At 38.4% G+C, this 27,879-nt stretch overlaps 2 protein-coding genes across 4 annotated transcripts; both read right to left on the bottom strand.

Moving 5' to 3' along the window:
• Window positions 1-11,823: 11,823 nt before the first annotated feature.
• Window positions 11,824-15,025, bottom strand: LOC121941143 (regulator of G protein signaling 21-like). 2 transcript variants are annotated; one of them, XM_042483867.2, is made up of 5 exons: window positions 14,691-15,025; window positions 14,286-14,345; window positions 13,919-13,980; window positions 13,601-13,767; window positions 11,824-13,435 (listed from the first exon to the last, which is right to left on the bottom strand). In XM_042483867.2, the coding sequence occupies exons 1-5, from the start codon at window positions 14,768-14,770 to the stop codon at window positions 13,247-13,249; spliced, it is 558 nt and encodes a 185-aa protein (XP_042339801.1). In that variant the 5' UTR covers window positions 14,771-15,025; the 3' UTR covers window positions 11,824-13,246. The 2 variants fall into 2 exon arrangements, with proteins under 2 accessions (XP_042339801.1, XP_042339800.1); XM_042483866.2 differs by having other exon boundaries at window positions 13,919-13,983; window positions 14,691-15,019.
• A 6,233-nt stretch (window positions 15,026-21,258) lies between these two features.
• LOC121941420 (regulator of G protein signaling 21) lies at window positions 21,259-25,210 on the bottom strand. 2 transcript variants are annotated; one of them, XM_042484223.2, is made up of 5 exons: window positions 25,046-25,210; window positions 24,827-24,919; window positions 24,683-24,738; window positions 24,426-24,592; window positions 21,259-21,918 (listed from the first exon to the last, which is right to left on the bottom strand). In XM_042484223.2, the coding sequence occupies exons 1-5, from the start codon at window positions 25,120-25,122 to the stop codon at window positions 21,733-21,735; spliced, it is 579 nt and encodes a 192-aa protein (XP_042340157.1). In that variant the 5' UTR covers window positions 25,123-25,210; the 3' UTR covers window positions 21,259-21,732. The 2 variants fall into 2 exon arrangements, with proteins under 2 accessions (XP_042340157.1, XP_042340156.1); XM_042484222.2 differs by having other exon boundaries at window positions 24,878-24,919; window positions 25,046-25,209.
• Between the last annotated feature and the right edge of the window lie 2,669 nt (window positions 25,211-27,879).

Here is a 27,879-nt window from a genome sequence, read left to right as displayed (position 1 = left end):
GGATATAAGCTGCCTAACTAGTGGAACACTTTCATCTGACCAGACTGAAAGCAGACACTTGGTCTCATTTTGACTCCATCCACAAGTGTCTTGAATAGGCCTATCCAAATAAAGTTTTCTTGCTAGTAAATTAGCCTGCTAACTGGCTAATGTCTGTGTATTGCTGATTTAGTAGTACGTGATTACATTTTTTTGCTCACGTAGTTGTTGTATGTGGATTGAAAATGCAATTACATTTACAATTGTACAATACAGTTGTGTTTGGAGTGGTCAAAATGCACCCTTGATCACCTTCAGAGGTGGTTTGGCCAGTCAGATTATAATCTCTCCTGGATGCATTTTGGGTGCATACAGTATACCTGTACTTTTATGTAGTCAAGTGCTATCTAACTGCAATCTCAAATGCATTTTAATTTGCAGAGGGAGTGAAAAACAATAAATTCAGTTATAAAGGTGCCTCTCCCTTTTACAGGATCTGATGTCGCTCACATGTCATCATGTTTAATGTACAAATGATTCATTGTCACTTTACAACACTACCTGCAGTATTAATATTTTAATGGATTACTCATGCAGGGCGTGAATCAGTGAAGGGTTACTCCTGTCATGGTGGCATGTTGAAACATGACAGGTTGGTACACAGAGGATTGTGCAATATCCTCTTACCTCCATGGTGTGTTTGACAAAGGAAATGAGGGCTCTGCTGAGTGCACTGTTTTACATTCCTCTTATTAACTGCAGTATCATTGTTCGTCATTGGCAGTTATGTCACCTGGTAATTTTTGGGTCAAAAGATGTCTGCAATCTGCTGTCAAACTGTATTAAATCAGCAGAAAGGTTTTTTTTCTTAGACATCTATGTCTTATTTTTACAGCACCTCAATAACTATATAACAGACTGTAGTTAAAACCCGAAACCTCAAAATGTAGTTCAGTCAGTCAGGAACCCTTCAGTCAAGGAATTGACCATTTATAGCAAAGAGTCGCAGTTAGATTTGGTGGAGAAAGATTTGCTGTTTGAGAAAGCCCAAAGAATCCATTGCTGCTAGGAGAACTGATCCCCCGTCAACAAACACATGCATGAACATGAGATCTTATTAAAGTCAACATTAGCGAAAGCTTCAGCACCATAGGAGGAGGTAAGAGGGAGCTGCGTTGGCACGAGGGTATCAGCACTCATAGTGAGGAGTGTCAGGCTATCAAGGTACACCTGTGAGAGTATGACTGAGATTATAAAGCATGAATGAAACAGCTGATACTCATCGGCTGACGCAAGTTCAAGTTCAGCGCCCTGTCTGAAATCTTCCACTGGTTGGCAGGCTTTTGAGCGGTAGCTTCATGTAACTTAGACATCTAAAAAATGTAACTGTCATCCGGTTGTCACTCAGCTCCAACCTTGACATTTAACAGTCTGTGCTTGGTGGAGTCAAAGCAGCATATTTTTGGTCACTTGGGGGCTGAAGAACTTGAATAACAGGGTGAAAATACATACTTACATAAAACTCTATTGTCTCACAAAAACTCGCCGTTGCATTGGCATTCTTAACATTTGTCAAAGTGGCAAATGTAAGTCCATTATTCACTCTTCTGTTGGTGGTTTTGGCTTTATTAAGATGCTATAAAAAAGAATACTCTAATTCTTTGTTTCTGAAAAAAAAAATCTGAAAACTGAGAAAGTTCTTGATGAATTGGAGTAAAAGGAAACTATGTACATTTAACACCAACTAAATTATATCAAAACATCTGTTTCCAAACTTTCACACAATTTGTGGAAAATATTTCAAGTCTTATTTATCAAGTCATATACTCAGAACACTTGCATTATTGCTAAGACATGACTATATAAAATGCTTTTGCATATACTGTTTCATGCATGAAAACTAGAGTTAGAACACACGCGCTTGCCCAGATGTGCTATGCAGAAGTATATTAAATACATGCTTTTAGTAAAAATGCATGCACTGGGCGTCATCAAGATCTCTTTTTTTTTGGATTCTTCACTCATTGTGGACACATGCGAGAAAAACAAAGTTTATCCACAAATGAAAGGTAACAGTGAAATCAAATTGTGGGTGAAGGATTCCTTTATATGACTTTCATCACCAGCTATAGTCACTGACTTTATCTGCTGCATGCTGGTTAAGTGTTTACTTGGTTTATCTGATTTAGCTCTTTCTTTTTTTGTTGCTAAAAGCAGCTGCTCACTGCTGATGGGAATGGAATTAATGAGAGCTCAATTTGCAGACCAGAAAACCAGAACAATGAGCTAAAAGATGCTGTCAAGCTCCAAAGAACGGCAAAATTGAATTTCAGTTTGACTTGTTATATTAAACTACAGAACTAACAGAACTAATAATGCTGTATGTATATATATATATATATATATATATATATATATATATATATATATATATATGGATTTTGCTTAACCTAAATCTATGTTATGAATGCTATCTTAATAGGAAAGGAATAACTGAATAAGCAAACTAAATAATTGTCAGCTGTCTATTCTCTAACAGATAGATCATTGAATTCACATTGATTAAAGCTCACGCAATCGGTTTAATTACTTTAACATGCCAGATGTCATGTACAGACCTGCGTATCCTTGTATGCACAACACACAGGCGCTCTGTTGGTGTCTGTTTGTTGCACGTACAGCAGGGTGTCAGATGAATCAAATGTGTAATCATTGTTCAGCAGTTGGTCAGACCTGCAGGTCCAGTTTTTGTACACAGCAGATGAGCAACCCACACCATCCCTGCCATGTTTCCGTTCATTGTTTGCATACAAACCTGCATTTATGAAAATGTTTGTCATTCCGGTACAGGTACAATTTGTCTGTGAGCCACCTCAGTGGAAAAAAAAAAACGCAAACCCAAAATACTTGCAGCAATTTAGCTAAAGAGGTCCCAAAAGTTAAAAATTAGACATTTGCACCACATGATGAAAGCACGCCCATTTTTTTCTTTCTTTTTTTTTTATCCGCACGATATTTATAAACAGCCCTGAAAGTCATTTGTTATAAGCCTCTGTTTGAGGAAAATTACCATTTAAGCACTGTCAGCTCCTTATTCCCATAACAATGTAGTTTGACATCATATTCCAGAAACACTAAAAGGCTATTTCTTTTGCGGAACAAGACGCACATATGTTGTTCTCCATTATCTGTCCCATAATGCATCTGCGTCACCTGCTGTGTTGTGGTTATCACTCGCCTCTCTCTCTCTCTCTGTTGCATCAGTTTTGATATCTGCTGGGTGAAAACACTGTGTTCGCCTCGTGTGTTTATTATGATGTGCAGACAGTGTGTAAGCAGCCGTCTGTTTACAAGTGGATGAAGAGCAGAGCCAAGTTTCCACTAAGGCACGTGGTCTGTACAAAAGGCCTTACGCAGGAGGTGATTCCCAGCACTGGCTTGCAGAGTTTGTCCTCTTTTGTATTTGGGACTTTTGGTATTAGCACAAAAAAACCAAGTGTCTAAAACCAGCAGCTTCACGTAAATCACTTTTCTTGTATTGCTCGAAGAAAGATGTGCACAACAGCATGGACCTCACGGGACGGACCAGCAGCAAGAAAAGACATGCCTGCAAGGCAGGCAGAGTGAATAACACAGTATGTGTTTATTACAGACTGTAGAAAATATCAACGACTTTGGCTGCTACACACTTAACCCAAAACTATTAGGAGATTAGAACAAATTAAAGAAAAGCAGTGAGTAGTAACTGCTCTCAAAATGACTTTTCAATGTGGTTGCAAAAGCTTTAACTCATGATTAGAGTTCATCCAATGAATGTTGTTGTCACATGGGTTGGAGGTCAGAGCTGGGTCAGCAGCTCTCGAACACTTCTCATTCAGGGGAAAAGTACAATTTTAACTGAATTTTGATGAAATGTTTTTCCACATATAAACCTGATGTTTTGGATTATAATCCAAATCCTTTATCATTTTATAATTCTTTATTGACATAATATATACTGTGACTTTTTACTATGACTTTCTTTTTGCTTTTTAATGACCCACTTTACTATGACTTTTTTCTTTTTTTCAAAAATGACATACTACACTTTGCCTTTTTGTGGCTTTTTTGGGATACAGTTTACTCTGATTTTTTCTTACTTTTTAAAGACATACATTCAGAAAACAAAAGCTGAAGGACAGGGGTTGCGGTTTGGGAAACTAATAAAACACTGCACATGTACAAGAGGGTGAAAGCAAAATCAGGCCTTTTGGTATCTAAAAGGTGACATGGTAATAAAAACTCCCCACAACCACAGTAGAATTGATCCCAAAATGAAAGTGGGAGTCACTGATTAAGGGGGAAACAAAATGAATGGCCAAAAAAAGAATCACACTTCCAACACACACTCAATTCAGACTTATACTGAAAATAAAAAACACAGAGAGCCAACTGAAGGTGTTGACTCTCTGATGACACACAACTAAGTGAGCAGGGAAAAGCCAGCCCGTCTATATAACCTCCCATCCAGGCTGATTACCTGCAGCTGAGCGGGAACATCACGGCTGCACCCAATAGCTCCTGATTAACAAGGACACCTGAGACATATGCTGAGTTTAATTCCTTTTTAATGACATACTAGACTATAACTTTTTTAAAACATGCTAAACTATCATTTTCTTTATTACATATTATACTATGACTTCAAACAAAAAAAAAGAAATGATATTCCTTAGTATGACTTTTTTTAAAATAAAAAAATGACATCTATATGATGACTTTTTTTTGCTTATTTTATGACATACTTAACTATGAATTCTTAAAAATGGCATGCAATACTATCACCTTTTCTAAAATGACATACTCTGCTATGCCATTTTGACATACTATACTGTACTATTACTTTTTAATTGTTTAAATCATTGTAATTTTTCTTGACTTTTTCATTACATAATTTATTGACTTTTTTTTTTAAATGGCATACTATTCTATGACATTTTTAAAAGTACATATTATACTATTACTTTTTACATTCTTTAAATCATTATAATATGACATTTTTACTACATACTAAACTATTGTTTTTTATTACATATAAAATGACTTTTTTTAAAAAAAAAAAATGACATACTGTAGTATGACTTTTTTCTTTTTTGCTTTTTTATGATACAATACTATGCATTTTTGAAAAATGGCACTGCATACTAATAACTTTTTCAAAAAATGACAGACTTTACTATGAGATTTGTTGACATACTTTGACTTTTTCTTGGTTTTGAGAAGAAATGGGGTACACCCCTGGACAAGTCACCAGATTATCACAGGGCTGGATGTGCTATAAAACTTTTCAAAACTGACATACTACTTTTGCTTTTTTTAATGGCACACTATACTATGGCTTTATGACTTTTTAAAAATGAAGCGAGTGATGCTAGAAGAACGATGAATGACCTTACACACACACACACACACACACACACACACACACTGTTGTGGAACACAATTTTACAAATAATCTTTTGTGCTTAGACTAATAATGGTCTGAGAATCATCATATTGACATAATTTTTAACTATCCAGTATACTTCAACGGCACAGTTGCCCCATCTGGCAACCCCTGTAAAAAAATGTCTGAGTGTAATCAGATGTGGGGATGCACACAGTGTTTTGCTTAATGACACCTGTGCTGCATGAACTTCCCATCTCTCCCATTTACATAGCAACTTGAACACAGAGATCATTGTGTTAGAGAAGGAACTGAGTGATCTACGTTACTGTTAATAAAAAGTAAGTAAAAATAAAAAGGAGGTCATGTATTGACAAATTTGAGAATACTTGAATTTGTCACTATGCGCATAAAATCCTCTTGAGTGTGTCTTTGATCGAATCTGTTTCTAAACAGATCCATTCTGAAATGCACAAAGAGAGTACATACACACATACACATATTCCAAGCTAAATATAGAGTGTGGAGGGACAGCACCAGGAAGAACACAGAAAATAAACAAGAAAACTATTGAATCTTAAATGGCTTTCTATTTTAAAATTACCTGTGTCACTCAGAGTTCATTGATGTCTGTCGCCACAAGTTTTATACCATTTCCTGTTAGTAGGCCTACAAAATGTTAACACTGACAAAATACATTTCTTTTACACTGACTAAAAAAGCAACATGCTATGAATATTAGTATGTATTCAGTCTGTATATGTAAGTTAAAGACATGCCCAGCTAGCAGGGAACGTTTCCACAACACTGACTAACATTAACTTCAAGTTGCAATAATGACAGAATGAAAACTGAAGAAAATATTTTAGTCTAATGTTCAAGGAACATTTTAAGGATGTTTATCATTTCAAATAATGTTTATTTAAGGTTAAATGCTCACTAAAATGTAACGTTATAGATGCAACATTCTGAGGATGTTTTGTTGATATTGAGAGGTGACAGATCATAGAATGTTCCTTTATAAAACATTCGCACAATGTTACATGACAACAAAGCAGGAACATTTTAAAAGCAAAACAAAACAAAACATTTTTTGATGTTTACAAAGAATGTTATCCTAAGTTTAAGAAGAATATTCTGGGAACTAAAAACAAACAAACTTGCAGCTGAAAGTGCTACTAAAACACATTGTACCATTTTCTGAATGTTTTTAGAATGAAAAATTGCTAGCTAGGTGTTTTGTCCTTCAGTTCACTAAAATAAAAAAAAAGGTGCAGATTGTACCGAAAAACCACAGCTTATGTCCTCATTCACCTGAATGGTAAAGTGTGACCTACTGACCAGTCTGTATGGGTCAGTCTTTGTGGTGCTTATGTAAATTTTGAGATCTTGATGACTGATTTCCTTCTGGCCTCCTCCCGTGTATATATATATATACAAAGACCAGCAGCAGTGAAGGGCTGTGTTGTGACTTGACTGTGACCTCCCTTTCCTGTATTTTGCAGTGTAGGGCAAGCTAAGACAGGAAGTGAGTAGATACCATCTTCCTGCCCTAGGCAATGCCACGTCCTGGGATGGCAACACTTCTCCATGGTGACTGATATGTGTTGTGTTATGTTGGGTTGTTTTGGTGTTGCAGCAAGCAGTACAGTCACTTGGTGGATGTAGATTATGACACGTGATGAAGGTTCAAATGCAGGAAAATGCTTTTCCTGGCTGAGAAGGTCTGCAGCTCTGCTGTATATCCTGTGGTCACGGGGCATAGACACTGTATACATCTATATTTATTTATTTGTTTATTCATTTAATCATATGTCATCTTCCTCCATTTATTAAACTCATAGTGCTACTGACATCGACAAAACATAAACTTAATTGATCCACGGGGGGGGGTTTGGTCAGCCAAAAACACAAAAAGGACAGATCCCGTCCATAACAACATGAAGAAAAGGAAATACAAGAGGATATTATATTGTAGCGGGGCCAGCCATAGCCAGTAAAAATTCATTGTGTGACACCAATAAAATACAATGTCAGTAAACAGAGAAACTTTCCCTGAGTTCATATAATAAAATCCAGTATACAGACAGTCCAGAAATGTGGGAAATAACAAACACATACATTTAAAGTGAAGTCAGCTGAAGGCCAAAGACTTACTGATCTGTGCAGCATCTTTAACTGAGCAGTCAGTTTTATTTCTGTCATTAATTGTAACGTGGTTAAAGGAATAGAATTGAAATATTGGGAACTCCACGTATTCACTTTTTTGGCAGAGAGTTACACAAGAAGATTGATACCACTTTCATATCGAGTATGAGGCTAGAGACAGAATTGAATAAAATTAGCGTGCTATAAAGACTGGAAACAGAAACAGCTGTCTCTTACAATGACAGTTAGACTCCTCCCTGCAGTTAATGCAATTATGACATTGAAAAAGGTTGAAACACGGCTAGTAATGACATAATATAGGTGGAAGGGGTGGTGGATGGGTCCAACAAACCCCGGACTTTCATCTGGTAGCCTGCTGTTTGCTTCCTGTGTGAATGCAGCGATAAACTATCATGTTCTTTTGGTTGCAGCATACTGGAATATCAACAGCCGACACAGGAGGATATCTTGCATCTAGTATTGTAAATGTAACAGACCACTGACAAAGCGGTGATATGAGACAACTTAGGATGGGAACGTGTTGGTATCCCCCTATTTTTAGCCTTCTCTCTTGCTTGCACTTAACTGGCAGTACATTATTTACATTTACATTATTTGCTGGGTGAGATCAAAACAAAAATATCACTTTTATATTTTTATTACTTTTATATAACACTTGCTGTTGTCTCAACTTGATTGGGCCTACCTTTAGGCTAATAATGACCATGGATCGATTACAAGTACTGAATATTGTGTCGGAGGCAGGATCCGGCCTATTACTATTATGAAAGTTGCTCAGTGGCCATGAAGCCAAAACTTTCAGCTAGGCTTACTGTGTATAAAAGAATACAGATGATCACCACTGCTTCTGTATCATAAAGCAGCGGGCGCGTCAAATCCTGATAGTGAAACAAACTGATCTGAAGGGGTTGTGACGCTTAAAAATATGTATCCACTGATTTACCAACGTCTCTTTCACAATGTTAGTCTATGAGAAAAAGTGTTTTTGGGGCCCATGGCATCATGTGGTGGACTTGGAACTTGTAAGTCCACTGTTTGTGACTGGCATTTACACAACAGTAAGCTATAGACCTTTAAATGCTTTAGAAACGTTAAAACTGACTAATGACACTGAACTGCTACTTGTGTCACCACTCCCCTCACTGCCAGTGTTGTTATTATCCTCTGGGCTTTGAGCCACCAGATTTGACTTCAAAGCCTCTATATATTTGCCATATATAGTTAATCAACCTTTTTTATTCTGCACCCTGATCGAGCCTCAAAATCCCATTATTACATGAGGACTGATTATAATATAGAAAGAACCTCTGTTTTCTGTTATCCTTTTTGTCATGTTTCAGCTTTGGTCCAGACAATATAGCAGAGTATGAAGGAAATGTATCAAGAAGATACTGCATCACTCACACAGTGAGCCCATTTAATGATTCAATTTGGTTTCTGAATTAATGTCAGCTTAAACCTTTTTAAATTTCCTCTGGCTTCATGTATCATATGGACGTTCTTTATTGTTGATATCAGGAATTATGGACGAAGTACGGCAGGCTGTCAGTTAAATTTTAACATATTTTAGTGAGGGCATGAAGTAGCAATTTCTTGCCATGTGCTGAAGACAGTTGCTCACTTAGCTGAAAACAATCCCAGTGCCACCAATTTATTTTCCGGTCTGGTCTTTAGCATCCCTCCTGGTCCCTCCAGACAGTTGTATCACTAATTAGCAAACCTCTTCACATACAAAAGCATCAGCTGCTACAGTTACATTAGTCGGACCAACATTTTCAAAATAGGCTGCATTATCCATACTTTTGCCTTTCTTGTCCACTTGAGGGAGAGAGAAACATGACTGATTGATTGCATTAATTTCCCCATCCTCTCTCAAACAGCCGACAATGATGAGCCGTTTGTGGACAACATGGCTAGAATGAAAACTGAGCGTTTGCCAGCCAAGTTATGGTGCTTTCGAGGGAATCCTGAAACCTGTTATGGAAATGTGCCAACCAAGCAATCAAATTTCCCCGTGAAATGTTTTGTGTAATGCCCTGTTTAAAAATATATGATGTACGGTTTCATAGGTTTTGCAGCTTTAATGCTAAATTTCTTACATTGACATATTGAATTAAATCACTTGAAGCATTATTGACTGCTTGCCTCCTAACAATACATTTGTTTTGTTTTTTTTGTCGGCATTAACCCTTTGAAACCTGGATCGACATTTTGTGCTGACACCAGATGATAATCAGAAGCTATTTCAACCTTTTACAAACTAAGCAAATTTTTTTGATTTCTCTCAAACCCATGAGGAAAAAGGTAATGACCTACTAGGCAAAAAATATCCCACCATCTGCAAGAATTTTATAATATGTAACCAAATCAGTTACCACAAAATTAGTTTGAAAAACAGAGGATAAAAGAAAATTATCCCCCCAAAATAATGAAAAACGTCCAGAAAACTATATTTATGATTCTGACCATTTTAGATTTGAAACTATGTTGCAGAAAAAAAACTGTCCTTCTTTAAGTTTTTTTTTGTTTTGTTGCTTACTTTCAGATAATTTACATTCTTATCATTTTTTTGTGCAAATTTTTGGGCCATATCTTGTAAATTTGCTTGTTGCTTTCTGCCCATGTTTTTGAAAGAAATCAAACCGATTTGCTCAGGTTTCAAAGAGTTAAGTTTGTACAATGTGTAAGCAGATGTTGTGGCAGCATATTACATTTCAGCTCAGCAGTCATAGGCCAACCTGGGAAGGTCGTCAGCTGATTAAGCTCACCTGGGCCTTTATGGATTACAAAAGTCTGGCCCATCTGTCTCTCTCTTTTTACAGCTGACATACAATTTGCATTTAAGTTTTTGCTTTGATTTGCATCTTCAGCACCTCCATAGCATGTTAACTGCACATCCATGTACTGCTGACATTACTGAAAGAACCTTGCATGAACTCCCTCCTTGTCACATTCGCTGAGACAGTTTGTAACAAATGCAGTGCTAACGTATCTTGCTGCTAACTTAATCAGTGTGTTGCCAACTTACTCAAGTTATTTTCTACATGGATGTGTGGATAAGTATAATAGAAAATTATGGAACCTGTATAGTATTAGTTACTGTTAACTTTAAATTGGTAAGAAAATTCAACATAAAATAAAATAATAATAATAATAATAATAATAATAATAATAATAATAATAATAATTCTTTGGCTATGTCAAATTTAACTAATCACAAGTACAATGTGTGTTTTTGGCACAAAGGGAGACTGATTCACACTGTGTTCAATGGCAACTATTAATCTGCCCTCGATAAATCTCTTATTCATTTAAAAGACTATATGCAAAAGCAAGTCTTATCATTGCGCCTCTTGAACAGTACAGTGTTTCATTATGTTGCGTGGCTGTGTTTCAGAGAAAATCTCATTTCTCACAATGACTGATTTCATAAGAAACTGGAAGTCCGGGCCTTCCTGTTTCTAAAACAGCTCATATCACTTATGCACTTAATTTTCGAGTCCACAGATGCTTTTCAGTGATAATAAAAAAATATTACAGGAAACAGCAAATACCCGGTGTCCTTTGTCGGATATCACAAGGGGCGTTTTTACTTCGATGTAATTTCCTATAAAGTTAAACCAAAAAAAAAAAAAAAACCCAGTTTAAGGCCACCAAGCTTATGCTGGATTTTCTTTAAAATACATTTTTTGCTATTTTGTTAATTATTCCTATCTGTACGTACTTTCTTATTTCAAACGTCCACCTTCTTGGTCCACCTTCTGGCAGCCCAAGCATCTCAATTAAAATGCTGAATATGTTTGAATATAAGAGAGCAGGAGCACTATTTATTAAAATAACTATACTGTATATATACTTTGTCACTTAGTAGGATGGAGTGTTAAGTCTTGCCAATGACCGTTGCTTCTCCACTGCAGTGAAAATAAGTCTTCCGCCCACCAGAACTTGGCACAGCCTTTATGTTTCCATGCTTATGCGGTGGAGTATTACTTTAAACATATAACAGACAATCATTAAGCAAACATCCTATTAATTTTCGAACGCCATGTTTTAAGATCTATTTCACTGGAAGTGTGTCGGCTGCTGTCTTCTTTAAACAGTCCACGAGACTTAATTTCAAAGTGCCATGAGCTGTAATGTGAAAAATGAGAGAGCAGAGACGAAAGACGTGTGTGTGTGTGTGTGTGTGTGTGTGTGTGTGTGTGTGTGTGTGTGTGTGTTGCTAAAAAAGGTCACTCTGTTCCAGGAAGGCAATTTAAATAATTTAATGTCATTCAAAATCACAAAAATTTTAACAAGCACTCCAACACTGCAACAAACGTTGTACTCAAATGGTGACAAAACAACAATAAATAATCCATTGTTTAACTTTTAAGTTAACTTAACTATTAACCCCCACGAATATATTTAAACAACATGCTCCGGAAAGCAATATTAAGGCATATTCCCAGGGTATACAAGGAGTCTTAAGAGCCTATCATGCAATGTGAAACATCCTATCTCTATAATAATTCCACTCGGATAGTAAATTACATAAAAATCACAACTCTTGACACTTCAGTGCTGTAAGAATTTTAAGATCACAGCCAGTGTGCTGAGGAATTAAATTAGATGCCACTGGCGAAAAAAAAGGGAACTTCTTAGTTGCTGAAGTGCAGAACTTGGTTCAGATTCCACACAAAAAAATATGTGCACAATAATGTTTGATTATCCTATAACACATATTTATCCTGGCTTTTTATTGAGATAAAAATACCAGCTACTTTTACTTACATTTTTAGCTTGAAAATTATAACAACATTGAATATTGGCACAAAATATCACCCATAGGCAGCTTAAATCTAAAAAAAAAAAGAAAAAAAAGAGATCAGTATCAGTTTTGAAAACCCCATATCTGTCCGATTGTAAAAACAAAACAAGAAGCAAAAACTCCTTTTTAAAGTGTACCAGAATGCCTCTTGCAGAACTAAGTGGCCTTCTGCAACCTTTTACCAAGGATGACATTGCACTACTGAGTCTGTCCGCTATGGATTTGTTGTCTTCCTTAGTGCCGCCATTAGATAATTGGCCAACTTTTTCTGCGACAGCTTATTCCGTGTCAGTGGCAGTTAAAAGCTACAACTAAATACTTTCTCTCTCTCGGATACACACAGCCACACACACACACACACACACACACAAGCGATTGAGTGTGACTGTTGCATCCCACATCCTCTATCTCAATCTGCACAGGAAACACCTCTGCAAAGAAGGCCAAAGGCAGTCTGCTGCATGGCTTGCTTACGCTGCTCCGCAGTCAGAGCGGGCGTCAGTCGCCTTGCTGATTCATTCACTGTCAAAAGTGGTCAATACGCCTGCGTACACAGACTTATCCAAGTGCAAACACACACTACAGGGTCATTAACATTAAGGCTGTTTATTCTTCTTATACAGTCCTCAGGTGTGACGTGCGCAGTGTTGGGATCCTCCCATCATGTGGGACTAAGACACAGTTTGCTTCTGGATCTAGTGACGTCGCTGGGGCGCGGGGCCTCCATACATGTCCGTATTGGTGCACAGGTTTGACTCTCCTTCCTTCTTTGTGGTTGGTACTTCCCTCCTGAAGGAGCTCAAACATTCCAGTTATGGGTTTTAAGTCTCTCTCTCTTTTCCCCCTCCTTCCTGACCGAGCTTTCATCCCTTTGCGGCGTCGGCGGCAAGGTTTTCCAGGAGAGTTCTATAAATGTCCGAGCGGAGGAACCGCGGGTACGAGTCTCTTTCCATCAGCCCGTAAACTATCTTCTGAGCGTCGTCAAAGCAGTGCATGGTGGGAGTCTTGACGTTCCTTTTGATCTGCTCTCGGGTGTGATAGTCGATGTTGATCTGGAATGAGGCAGATAGATAGGAATGAGGGGATTTGAGCCAAGAGTGAGAGGTTTTAGACTCAACATGTGAACAGGCACTATTCCTCTTTGGTAATTAGAAAACTGAAGATACCTACTGAGCACTGACAGTATTTAAAGATTTAGGACAGTTTCTAGGACTTACCTCTTTAGGAGATTCTGCTTTGATGAACTGCTCATAAATCTTCTTGGCTCTTGAGGACATTCGGAATGAAGACTTGATTTTCTTGTAGTCCTCGCAGGTGAGCCAGAACTCAATATTCTCATCGCTGTATTCGGATTTGAGAAAGTTGCGAAAAGTGGCCAGTCCATCTGAGGAAAGGGCAGAAAACACAGCAAACATGAAGCAAACATAACATCTCCTTTTGGCTTTTTTTTCCAAACCAAATATTCTCTATAAACTCTCACAAATATTATTTACTGTTCTTGCAGTATTCTCATCCTCATGGGATAAGCAACCTACATTTAGACTCCAGAAGCCTTTCCAGTGACTGTGACCATTGTTGGGTATCTTCTAAACTTAGCCTGCTGGGAGAGAATGCAAGTTAGATTACTCAACTGGAATCAAATTTGGGTAAAATACAGCTGCTGTGAGGGCTGCAAGGACAAAGAAGTGGTCTAATCAAGAAAGCATAGCAGATGTGCTTATCAAATCCATAGAAAAATGTCAGACCATGGAATATATTGGCGTGTGTGCATGCTGTGCCAAAGCAAACATGGTGTCTCTAGTTCATTTGAATCCTTTCATGATGCCATAGATGGAAATGATAGCAGCAGGCTGGCTATTTTAAAACTGAAATGTATGCAAAACACTCCATAAGTCTCCTTACCTCTCAGAACTTGACGAGTGTGAGAACATGCACTGGAGTCGGCACATGAAGTTCTTTCCGCTGTGTAGAGATAAGAAATATATGAATATATCCTTGTTGGATTTACTGCTGTTAAATTAGTTTCCAGTGAATCTGTCAAAGCATGTTGGGCATGTTAGTAATTAGAAAAGGGAGCATGTGGTGGAGTAAAGTTAGAAGACATTATTAACTTAAGCTATTTTCAGGAGATACCATCCATGATATTCCTGAGTGTGCACTTGGGGCTGAGAGGTTTGTCGTGAAAAAGCAAAAGTTTGCAAGAACATAGAATTTTAAATAGAAGCATATGTTATCTTTCATCAAGCCCCAAGTCAGCACATTTACTAGAAACCCAGGCTCACCCTGGTTTAAGTAAGCTTCACTCACATGTTCTTGTTTCTCTTCCTGTCATCTCTATCCATGATGAAGTGTTGCGTGTTCAGTGGTTCGACGATTAGGCTGGGCATTGTCTTGTTAGGTCCAAACTCTCAGGCACCCGGTCCTGGTCATGCTGCGGCTGAGAGACACTTAGGAGGGTTCCCCCTTCGACGCGGCTTTTTATACCAAGGTTTCCTGTTGCTACGAACCGGGGCTGCTGGGATACATCAGCAGCTCAGCCCCAGACTGAAGAGGAAGCACCCCTTCCTCCTCCTTCTCCTGTTCCTCCTCTCCTCCTACCTCACTGTTAGAAACAACACATACTCACACTGTGCATGTATGCCCCCTCCCTCCTCCTCTTGATGCCTTACTGCCTATTATGTCTCTCTGCTTCCTTTCTTTCTTGCTGCTGCAGATCCTTCCCTCCTCCTGACTGGACGAGCCAAACAGAAAAGCTGAAAGCCTGCTGTGTTCGCATTATTTTTAGTCTGGCAGCGCAGATGCAAATGACAGTAACAGTGTACAGTGATAGGCAAATCCTGACCTTTGCACAGTATGTGTGTTTTGGTAGCCCTCTGAAAAAGTGAAGTCTGTTGAAGACAAGTGGAAGGATTTCTCTTACGTCTCAAACATCTCTGTCTTTTGACTTCAACATATATCGATTGCATAAAGGGAAATAAAAAAACATGGTGCAAATTCATGCAACACGAGGCCACAGCCATGTGCGAGAAAGAGGAAACGGCAAATTGATTGCAACAGAGAAACTCTTAGGGCGACAGGAAGTCCGAACAATTGTCACAACGTCATGTGTCCACTCTCTTGTTTCAGCCACAAAGATATTACTTTGCTGTTGAAACCTTCCTACATGGTAAAGCAGTAGACTGAAATCCTTTCATTGAGGGCAAAATGTGCAATTATGTGTTGTATTTTTTATCATAATATGTAAATATCCTTAACTAATATCCCCAAGTATTGAAAGAACACTCAAAAGGGAGAGCATTGTGCTCTCAAGTCTTTTAAGAACAAAGGTTTTAGATGGAAGTGGAACTGATGTCTCAAAAAACGAGTTAGATCAAATTTTTCTGAAGAACAACTTTGAGACTCATTTCTTTAAAGCTAATTCATCTCAGACTACAGAAATTGTGTGAAATTGTGACATAATGGAGAGATGGTCGACAAGGTCAACTACTGCAAAAATGACCATGGAACAGAATGCCAATGTCAACTCTGACTCATACGCATTTGACGGACCACAGCCTGAACATCTGAGCCTGTTTGCTCTCCAAGGGACTGGGAACAGGCAGGGGTGAAGAGAAATAACCGTCCAGAAATCAAGCTGTGGTGTGAGAACTTGTAGCGAACTGGACACTTTCTTGGCGAGTGTCGAGCGTTAGCTGAAATTAGCATTAGTAGCACTGACCCTTGACATTTAATGTTTCCTTCAAATCAAGTGCTGCTCTGTGACATATTTTGTCTGGCCTTGGAAGTCGAGGCTGCTGCAGATGATGGGAGTTGAAGAGTGAGCTGAAGGAATTCATAGGCTTCAACATCCGATCATGCACGCTTATCTTAAAGGCGGAGGGCGTGCTTGGACCCAGCTAGTTTGCACGAAGTATCGTCCAGCCATGTGTATATAGCAGTTCCCAGTGGTCACACTCACATTGCCATCAGGGAGTGGCAAGATGTGATAACTGTCCACATTTTGATAACAATACACACTCTCTGACAGTTAAGGTATTCATGATGAAAAAGCTCGAAAGAGAAGTTCACTTCAAACACAGCCAACTTTCACGCCTCCACACACCTAGCCAACTACTGCATTAAGTGGTTGTGAATGTTAAATTTTCACTTTGAGAAAGTTAAATAAATCGTCTTAAGCAGTCCGCACAATTCTTACTTGGATTACATCTAAACCTTTAAGGTCTAAACACAGTAAACAAAGCTGTCAAATACCAATGATTTATGATGCCCCTTGGCATGTCATATTGACACCAAAAGCACACTTTCGTGTCTTTATGAAACACACCACACCATGCTTTCAACTAACACTAATGTTGCAGAGAGCATCTGTCATAGTATAAAGAGCGAGAAAGTCCACATAGGGCAGAAAGAGGAGGGAAGGGGGCATGGATGGGTCACACAAAACCTTTAATGCAAGACACCAAAGTTTGTGTCATTTGTGAAACCAAATATCAATGTTTTAGCATAATGTTTTAATGGACGATGGTTTTGCACTGACATTACTCGCTTAACATATTTATGTAACGTATATTACATAATATAATAGACATATTTATTTCAACCCATGATCTTTTTTCTAAATTTAATCAAGTTGTTTTGTTGCCTAAACAATTCACAACATTAACCAGGTGTTACAATGTGTTTCTGATATGCGTCACATAGATACACCAAAAGGTGCGCTGTGTATCGTTATCAAATGACGAGAGACGTTACAAAGCATCAGTATTTGATGACCTTGAAATTAAAAAAGGTTGGGATTCATGTTGGGTACCAAGGTTAAATAAATACTTTGCAAGAGTTGTCCATTACTGTTTATAAAGCATATCACTGCAAAAGTAAAACTGAAAGCCAAGATTCAGTCGGCTTCACGTTTTGCTTCACTATATTTGCATTTTTTATGTGTCCACAATTTTTGTAACTTGGATCTTGGATGTGTGCTGCTTTTGGTTTGGCACCTGGTCATTACCCTTTTATGAAGTCCCAGCCTCACCTGCATGCACTGCGATGGAACGTCCCAAAACAGTAAAAAAGAAGAAAATAAAGGCAGATGGTAGGGTCTCAGTAGATACACCACCACACTTAAAGTGAGTCACGAGTGTAGAGAAGAATAACTTTTGTAGGAGTCTAAATGTTTTTTAGGAAATGTTTATTATGCCTTTAAGGCTTTAGGCTAAGTAAAGAATAAGCAACAAAGAGAAGTGTGGTAATACAACTACTAATGACTCAACAAGGCACCCACCAAGTTAAGCCATTTTAGTTCAAAAGTAGCTATGTTAGAAAGATCCTAGCTGCAAAAGTGTTTTTTCCAAAGAAATGTGATAGTTTCATTAGTCAGATTGACTTGAGTTCTGAAAATTCAGCTTAAGCTGTGAACTTTCTACTCATGAGTACCACAACATGCTATTCCAACAGAGCTACTGTCACTGAAAGTAAAAATCATGTAGAAAGCTGCCACGGTAAGTTTAGAAGGAAAGACTTCAAATCCCTGCAAATGTAGCCATGTCTCCTAGATGCACTCTAAGCTTCGGCGAGAAGTGTGAAAACACAGAGTCACACCATCTGCCATTGACTTCACAGTAGTCAGATGAGTCTCTACACATTCCACTTCAAGATGCATTATTCTGCTCATCCTTGTCCACTTGAAACACCAATTTATCTTAATTTTACCCAAATAAATGTTAATGAAATATACGTTCGATTGAAAATGTTATTGATCAGAGGATCTGGGCATATACAGTCTAAGGTTTTCAGGTCCAATGGACATGTTATTCACTGGAAGCCAGTTTCTAGGTCAATGCTCACAAGAGAGTCAAGATCTTGGTTTGTCAAGTAAAGTAGCTCCTTGAGTAAATGAGAGAGCTCTTTCATTTCATGAGTAAGTATTTTATTATTTGACTATTGTATCAGGTCTACTAAAAGGTATAAGAGTAAATGTTATCCAGTGATACCAGCCTTGGTTCTATTATGTTTAATTTCCCTGCCAATGCAAGTTATAATAAGCTTAGAAAAGAGGGAGCAGATTCTGAAAGGAAAGGGAAAGAAAGAGGTCTCAAAAGGTAATTAAAAATACCTCACAAGAGTTCTGTGATATTAGAAACCTGACTGAATGTGTCTGTTTTTCCAGCCTAATGCCAGTGTCTCCTGCTCACCATCCGATGCCTCAGGCTATTCTGTTACAATCTGCCCTTTGGCTTTGCTTCACTGACACTGCTCTCTCTCTTTTGCCCAAACACGGTTCTAAGAACTGAGGCGTTACAAAAAATCACCAAACAGTGTGAACTGAAAGCTGTCCCTTTATATTTCATTTTATGTCTTCAGGGAGTAACACAGTGGTATAGAAAGTACAATGTGAACGATTATTTGCCTGTAGCTATCCAGATCTTTGCTATTGCAAAGTTCCCCAAGTGTGACTGTCTTGACTAACACCGTGCCATCGACAGTGCTCACTTCCTTTTTGCTACCATGGTAACGCTGCTAGGCTATGGGAAAACAGTGACAGATTGTGTGTGAAGGACATGCACCATGTGATGGGGGAGATGTGAGACCTTTGCCACTTATCAGGAACAACCCCTGACACCCCAGTGAACACACAGTTACTGACGTTTGACTTTGAAAAAATTCATGATGCAGTTTGTTGTGGTACTTGAAAATAGTTTTGCAGCCCCCCCCCCCCAAAAAAAAATTATATTATTAATATTCAACAGCAAATATGCGTTTCGATGTATGGATTTCGAGTTTCATCAATTTTAAGTGAGCATTTTGTTTAAAAACTCATCTGTCGTGTCAAAAAATCTTTATGCTGAATGCATCATCAAAATTTCAGCCTGTTAGTGCACCAGTTGGTCAGTGGCCATTGGCGTCTGATTTGGATGCACAAGGCACCCTTTAGTGTCTGTATTAGAAGCACCAGGCTCTCAACTAACTAGAACTTTCATCCAGGTGACTGCTGTTTGTGTCCAGTGTGAAACTGAAAGTCAACATAGATTTTTTTTTAATCAATTTTTTTTTTAATTTTTACTTTACGTGACATACGTATCACATCATTTACTTGTTAATTTAAACATAAAGTAAAGCAACAAACAAGTTGTTTAGTTTCCTCAGCCTAAAGTAGTTTTGATGACATAACCCATGTTTCCTGTGAACACGGAAGTTTATTCTTAAAAGACTTTAATCATGTAATGAAAGGTAATGGATTTGTCGTCCCTGAGCATCCAAAAACTGACACTCGAGGTATACAAAGAGCGCCATAGTTTGGACTTTAGTGACACTGACTGCTGTCGTATTTGACAAGTTAGTAATGAGAACATGTTGAAAATATTCACTGACAGCATATTTTTGTTTATCCTAAAATACTTGCATTTTTCAATACAACACCTGCTTGTAGCAGCAGTTGTGCTATTATACTTTTTCATGATTATGCATAGGCATTAAAGTACTTGTTATGAAAGAAGGTGTTTTTTGTTAAATATTTAAAAAAAGCAAACAGTGACTGGAACCATGGGACCAGCTTAACATTTACTGTAACCCAAACCACAAACTTTCCCTTCCCCAACCTTAATCAAAGTCCTTCTGTTGCCTAAATCTAAACACATTCAGGATTTGGGAGGCAAATTCCAGTGCCTGGTGTCCAAGTCCACAAAGCAAATTTACTTTCAAAACTTCTTTGGCAAAACAACTTAGTTGTACATGTAATTTCTAGGGAGACAGGGTTGTGTAGCCAGTAGATATAGCTATTATCCATAGTGTCTTACATTTGGTATGTGTGGATGCATGAGGAATGAACAGCTATTTTTGCATCATATTGAACTTACTGAAGTACAAAATAGCATATGCCAGACTTTTCCATTTTTAGTAGGGCCGTTCTCCTGTAGCTGTGGCCTAAAACTAGGATTCCCACTTCTTTCACATTCATTAGCCTTTGTCCCCCCGCCAGATCAGGATCAAAAAATGTTTTAATAATAGTCTGTAAGTCTTACTAATGCTAAAAATGTCACTTATATTGTTATTTCACCATAGTCAGGAGTGACTTAATGAGTCTTACAGGCACACAGTGGGAATTTTACCTCCCTTTGGCATTCCATATTTTAGTTTTACACCTTTCCATTTATTAAACCTGGGTGTACTGTTTGTAAGAAACAAAACGAACTTTCAAAGTTTCACCCAAATGAAATAAATCTTGAAATGAAATATAAAAAGCTCACTCACCACTTTAAAAACTTTTAAAACCACTATTTCAACATGATCTTTTCCCAGAGTGCAACTCCTTCAGGTTATTTCTCTATGTAAAGCACCTGTGTATCTCTGCCATCATTGTCTGAGGCTGATAAGCCTATTCCCCTAACAAGGCAGCACATCCAGCCCAATCTGTTACGCATCAGGTTGTCTGATGACTCCAGTGTTGTCGTTTAAGCCCCCTGAGTTATTATTAGCTGCCTCAGTACTCCTTTTTAAGGCACAATTTTTAGGAATAAGGCCATTTACAGAACAGAGTGAGATCAAGGGTTACTGCGGGGTTACTTTTTTCCAGTTTGGTAAACCCTATTGCTGCTGTGTGGAGTCATCTCTGCACCTAATTAGAGGATATATCAGACATGTGACCAAAAACAGAATCTCCTTGCCGGGTGAGCTGTGGAAACTGTTCTCCTTTTTGTCTTTTGACTCATGCCCATCCCCACACCTCCAGTACGACAGTCAGTCAGACAAATATGAATATTTGTCTCAAAATTCTGAGTATATGGAAAATCATCAGAATATTAAGATAGTTATAGATGATGAGTGAGAAACAGTCATTTGACGAAACGCATCCAAACATGGTCAAGAAGTCGTAATAGCAGACTGCCCATTTATGACACTTTTAATGAAAACTAGGTCATTTCATTCTACATGTCAGAAACCTTTTATTTATCAAACTGTACTCTGCACCTTTACTTACAAAGACTTTTCATCAACAAACACAGTATTTCAAACGGCTCCAAGCTCTGCAATCATCTGAAGCACTGACACATTCCAACTGCATTCTTTCTCTCCTACGTACATATACTTTTTCCACTCACATGACTTTTTTCCTTTCCTGCTTTATTATTTTCCACAACATTTCATCAATGCATCATCTTGCCATCATGGGTTGATGTTTCACATGGTTGATCAGTTTGGGTTTAAAGCAACAGAGAGATGCTCTGCCTTTAAAAGAACAGAATAGGAACTGATCCACATCTCTAAAGTGTAAAATAACTTTTTTAGTCAAGCAGAAAAAAAGAAACAGAAAGTGAGAATTGGAAAAAAAACCCCATTTTTGATATGGTTTTTTGAGCTAAATGTACCAAAGACTTCTGGATTTGTGCTTCAGACTCAGGTAGGCATCTGAGTGCAGGAATCTGGGGCATGAGTCTCTTTCCATCAGCAGGTAAACGTGTTTCTGGGCCTCGTCGAAACAGGAAAGGCTCGGCTGCTCCAAAGATTTCTTGATTTCCTCTCTGATGTGGTGGTCAACATTGATCTATAGAAAACAAAGAGAAAGCAGACTGTAAATTGTTAGGAATATGGGGGTGTTTACACCAAATATATCTCCAAGAAAACAAACTGATCAAAAATGTGATTAAAAAAACAGAAAATAAGAACTCCTAAACACAAGACTTAATGTATGTAAAGAGACAAACTTTATTCAAAGTTAACTTTTTTAACTTTCTAACACTTGACTTTCACACACAGCAGGTGTTTTGTTGCCTTGGTGTTTTGTCAAATTTGGCTTTGCTTCCTGACTCCCACTCCCACCAACCCTCCTGCTGTATGTATAAAAATAGCACCTACAATTGCTTTTTCCTTTGCTTCTAACCTCATGAAAACTCAATGTAGGGAAGTGCTGCGAAGGTAACAATGCCCTTTGTCCCAAACTGGGCTTGCACATTTGGCAAGGGTGACATTATTTATGTTTCAGGTCAGTTAGATCCCATAGAGATCTGTCTCAGTGTTAGACCTCTGAAAAAAACTCAAAAACATAATCCTAATAGACTCATTTGGGATCTGGGAGGATCATGCTGTATCAAAAGTACTGTCAACGATAATCACACGAATATAGCTTTGTACATCCAGAGTGTTTTACAATGTTGGACAGCATATGCTAAGCTCTATAGGATCATTTCCAATTTCTGAAGTGCTCCTGAGCAATACCGTACTGGTACCTCCTGCACCACAGCTACCCCATGTGTTCTAATCCATCTGATTAAGCCACCAACAGTCAATGGACTTGTCATCTGCAGCTAGCTAAATATATACTGACACTGTGTGTATAGTATGCATAAAATAATGTACAAAATATTCAGATATTAACGTAGCTACACAGCAAAAATTTAACACACATGAAACAAACAAACAAACTGTGAGAGTGCAGGAACGATGAGACGAAGAAACTGAGTAGAGTCGAGTCATTTTACTTTTACTTCGAAACAGCAACAACACATGCCAAGACAAGCTCCGGATCATCTGCCGGTAAAAGCACTCCCCCTGACTGCATTTTCCAAAAAAACCCTTTCTGTCAACTCTGAACTCTGCTTCTTCAAGGAACAACAGTCTCTAGTGAATGTCTCTATAATGTGGTTCATCACAAAACAAACAAACAAGCAAACTAACTAACTAACAAAACTTGACAACACAAAACAATTTGTAGAATATTTCAGTGCCAATTAAATGCCAAGCAGCAGCCTCCAAGGATGGAAAATTATGCCAACGAATAAGTTTCCTAAAAACTGCAGTTCCTTAAACAGCCACTTGATACTGGCTTCAAAAGCCACTTAATCCCCATAGACCCCAGGTGATGAAATGCCCAAATTTACAACAGTAATAAACATGTTTATGGCTTTGTACAAAAAGAAGCTTGGTCTCTATAGCTAATTTCCCCATTCATGACAACTGTATGAGGGTGAATTTTTATAAAGTCACCCGTTTACATTTTTTAAGGCTTAAAACTACGTATAATCAAAGGTGGGGCCAACTTGACTGACTGACTAACTGACTAGCTGTCTGTGAGGCGTCACCACAGTCTATGAGTCAGATCCACCCTCTCAACCAAAGAGGATCACTTCTCATTTCACGACTTTAAGTTGGTGATTGCCAAAATGCCAAATTCAAGGCTTCAAAATGGGAATCCACAATCCAGTTGATGATGTCGCAGCAGCTATGTCCTTTTTTTTTATACAGTCTGTGGTTTAAGCTCTTAAATATTTACTTACTCATGACCTCAATTGCTCAAAGTTATTAAAACTTAAATGGATTTGAGGGAATCACATTTGTTGAGCCGATTCTGTACTGGATTCCTCGACTCAGAGAAAGCATATTCGCCTCAGTGCACCAACACTAAAAAAAAAACATACATTAAGAATCCATTCATTCATTTTCCGTAACCGCTTGTCCTCGCAAGGGTCGTGGGGGGGCTGGAACCTATCCCAGCTGTCATCGGTGGAAGGCAGAGTACACTCTGGAGGGGTCGCCAGACTATTGCAGGGCCGACACATATAGACAGACAACCATACATGCTCACATTCACACCTAAGGGCAATTTAGAGTCACCAATCAACCTGAGCTGCATGTCTTTGGACTGTGGGAGGAAGCCGGAGACCCCGGAGACAACCCACACAGACACGGGGAGAACGCGCAAACAGAAGGGCCCCTGCCCATGGGCCGAACCCTGTTCCACTGCGGGACTGAACCAGGGACCAGGGATCAAACCACTATGAGGCAACAGTGCTAACCACGATATCACAGTGCCGCTTGCGTTAAGCATTCATATGCATATTGCTTCATCCACTTTCAGAATGTGATACTAATTTTTCTTGCTGATATGAGGTACCATCATATCAACTGAAGAAATCAGGCATATTAATTGGGCTTATGTTTATCATAAGTATGCTAAAGGGAAAAAAAAGAGTAGAATTTACTTCTACTATCTCCTGGCTTTTCATCATGCTCTGTTTCTTTCCACCATGAACCATGAACCCTGGTATCACTGACCTCTCTGCAGGCCGTAGGCTTGATGAACTCCTGGTAGATTCCCTCTGCTCTCAAGCGAAGGTCGTCAGGTGAAGCGGTCGATTTAAAGTCTTCACATGAGAGCCAGAACTCAATGTTTTCCTCACTGAACTCTGACTGCAGAAATCTGCGGAAAGCTGCTAAATATTCTATGAAGAGTAAGAGATTTTTAAGTACATCATTTATTTTGCCGTCTTTCAACATCCAAAATATGCGTCTCATTTTTTAAGGTAACTTACTTTTGTCCTGTAGCAATTTTTCCAGACTTGGGTGGAGTTTATGGTCATTCTGCCAACTATAAGAAAGAGAGATCGGAGTATGAATTTTCATCGTAATGAACAGCTGGAACATTTAAATTTTTATTATAGTGCCATGTACACTACCTAAGTTTCGAAGGATATGTTTCATCATTTAACTTTTTTACCATGACACACCTGATGTCCTTCTTACGCTTCCTTCGACTGAGAATATCATTTCTGCAAAACCAATGAAGTTAAACTTTAGTTTATATAAAGTTTTACATTTTAACAGTGTAAAAAATAGAGGAAAACAATCCACCTTACTGATACAACAGCTCATTATCAATAGTCTATCTGGCTTACCTTCTTGGCCGCTTCACATTTTGTACAAGATCCTTAATTTCATAAAACCGAATCTTTGAAAACAAAAGTTTTGGCATTTTAACATCCCTGTGAGGAGTTATAGTAGTCTGTTGTGGTGTCTGTAAACAGTGCTGTTCCCTCCAGTTCTTGCCTTTAACCTGGCAGGGAAGGTGTAATAGCCGTGACGCTGAGGGCCTGCTGGTACAGGTATCTAAATACCATTGGGATAAGCATGCAGCTGGTTGCTGCTTAGACTCAGTTACTGTTATCACTGACTCACAGCTGTAAAATTCCGGTAAGGTAGGATTTGTGTTTACACTGAATTAAGGGGGAAACGGTGAATGAAGGGGTGGATGGGGGCCTAGAAACATGACGCAGGTGTGCGTCCACTTTGTGCTCAGGACAAGATGACCCTTTGACCCCAGTTTGGACTGCGCACATCCAACCATTACTATCCACCACTGTCAAGTGGTCATCAGAGTCAACTTTCAAATGTAAATGTGTAAAACAACCACTAGTTGTGTCATACATGCTACAGACTACCCACAGACTTCTAACTAAATGTGCTAACCTTTTTCTTATGACACAAGAAAACCATGTCCAAGAAATCCACTACAGTTCCAGTGTCTTAGACCACTGTTGGTGTGGCATGTTTAGTGTTGAACTCCAAATGTCAAGTGCCGAACTTTCCTTATAGCAACGTCATTTATATATGTCTTTATAGTCCAGTTTCTGGGAAAGTTGACACTCATTGCCAAACTGCTTATGCTCTCCTGAGACATTGTAGGGCGGTAGTTTTTATGAGCTTCATTTTACTGAAGGCTCGCACAGTCACAGGCAGAGACAGGCAAAAACATGGCAGGATGCACAGGTCTCCAGGGCATGAAACTAAAGGGTAAATTCAGCATTTTTCAACCTGGACACATTTTTATTTTTTTTATTTTTCGTTTGAAAAGGACCCACAGGAAAAAATATTTTCTAAACTGGTCCAGTATTGAGTGAGAGAGCTGCAGCCTACAGGCTGCAATGTAACCACTCAGGGAATTTTTCCGCTGACAATTAACATTATGGAATATTTGAGACTTTTTTGAGAAAAGAGAAAGAAAAGAGAAGAAAGAGAGAAAAAAAAACTAAACTTTCCCACCAGAGGCCATAGACCATTCAGGGACAAGAGAGATTTTTTGAAATATAATATTTAGCTTTTCTTATGTTTTATTTCCAAAAAGTCTTGAAGAAGAGGAAGCAGATCAGAGACCCCAAATGACCAAAGAACAAAACAAAAAAATTCCCACACAGTTTCCCTGAAGTGGTATGGAAGCTTGCGTACCTCAGTGATCCTAGGGACTCTCCAGAATGACCATGCGCGGAGGTCATCATCATAGGTCATCTTTAAAAGAAGCATTGTGTATATTATTTAAGTGGTAAATTTGGTTTTCAAGTGAATTACAGACATCATCACATTATTATTTGCGGATAACATTGTGTGTGACACACTGATATTGTTTTAATGCATTTGATATGTGTCTGAATTTCCATAGGAAGCAGAACTTGTGTATCTGTTTCATTGGTGTGAACCACACTCTAAGTTGAGAGATAATGCTGTCCATTGCAACATAAAACATTATGTCTGAATAGGGTGTCTGGGCTTTCTTTTATCCCATGTTTTGACACAAAAACACTTCCTCTTTCTCTGTCTCATTTCCCATCTCAATGTCCCGTCTCCAAATTTGAGGACTGAAAGTAAGTCTGTATGTCCCGTGCTTGAGATGTGGTTTCACAGATTAGGTCACAAATGGTGGCAAGGATGTCTCGTGTATGGACCACATCAGGCAAATGCTATGTGTGCACTCCATCATGTGTCAGAGAAGCGGTGCTAAGAAATGAGCTCAAAGCCTGCTGTAAGATTTGCTGTGGTCAAAGCTTTGCACTGAATACCTTGTTATACAATCAACTGGTAAAACCAAACAAAATGTGGTCATTAAACTCCGACCTCTGCAGTCAGGTTTATTATTTGGATGTTCACTCTATGATTCTTCCATAGTTAATGCAATTTTTCCTCCCGTATTTTTATTTTTGTCCCCAAATCAAAATTTTCATCCACCCTTCTCAAGCAGTTGGATGGGCGTATCTCACCAACATTACATTTTGCCCTTTGTTTGAGAAATCTAGGCTTGCATCATACATTATAGAGAAGGATGTTGCCTCTTATCTTTGACTCAAAATAGTCTTGAAGACACTCTGAGCACCAAGATCAATAAATTCATTTTGGCTGTCAGATGAAAGGTAATAGGTTTGGACCTTCTTTTTGTGTTACCGGTGCTTCCTAATGGTCATCATAACGAATGTTATCGTACTTTGCCAATAGCTCAGTTATGCCTAGAAAATACCCATTATCTGGTTCATCGAGTCCCGTTGTGTTGTTTGCGAATGACAGATTCCTGGAAGCTAAATCAGCGTGACATCCAACAGGCTCTGTAGTCGAGCTATTTTTATTTATTTATTTTTTGTTCTTGACTCCATGTGTTCTTGATACTTGCTGTCAGTTCCAGGCGGTTATAGGACAGAATGTTGCAGGTTCTTCCATTTCCAATAATAGTGTTTATGCACACTGTTTCTCTCATGCTCTGTGAATATTTTGTGAAGTTTTTAATATTGGCAATTGTCATCCCATCTGTGGATTTCAATGCTCTGCACACCTTTTTCTTTGGTGCAAAATAGAAGAACAAGCATGGTGAGTAAAATATAGTTGTTTTTCAGAGCTGCTATATATTACCCACTTCCTTTATGTTTTTTTCATGGCCATTGGGGGATTTAGAATATGCTGGGTAACTTGT

The sequence above is a fragment of the Plectropomus leopardus genome, chromosome 5 (assembly GCF_026936395.1).
Source record: "Plectropomus leopardus strain MGB_pleo_1.0 chromosome 5, ASM2693639v1, whole genome shotgun sequence".
NCBI lineage: Eukaryota > Metazoa > Chordata > Actinopteri > Perciformes > Serranidae > Plectropomus > Plectropomus leopardus.
The sequence above is the reverse complement of the archived record's forward strand: the minus strand, read 5'-3'. Positions and strand labels throughout refer to the sequence as shown.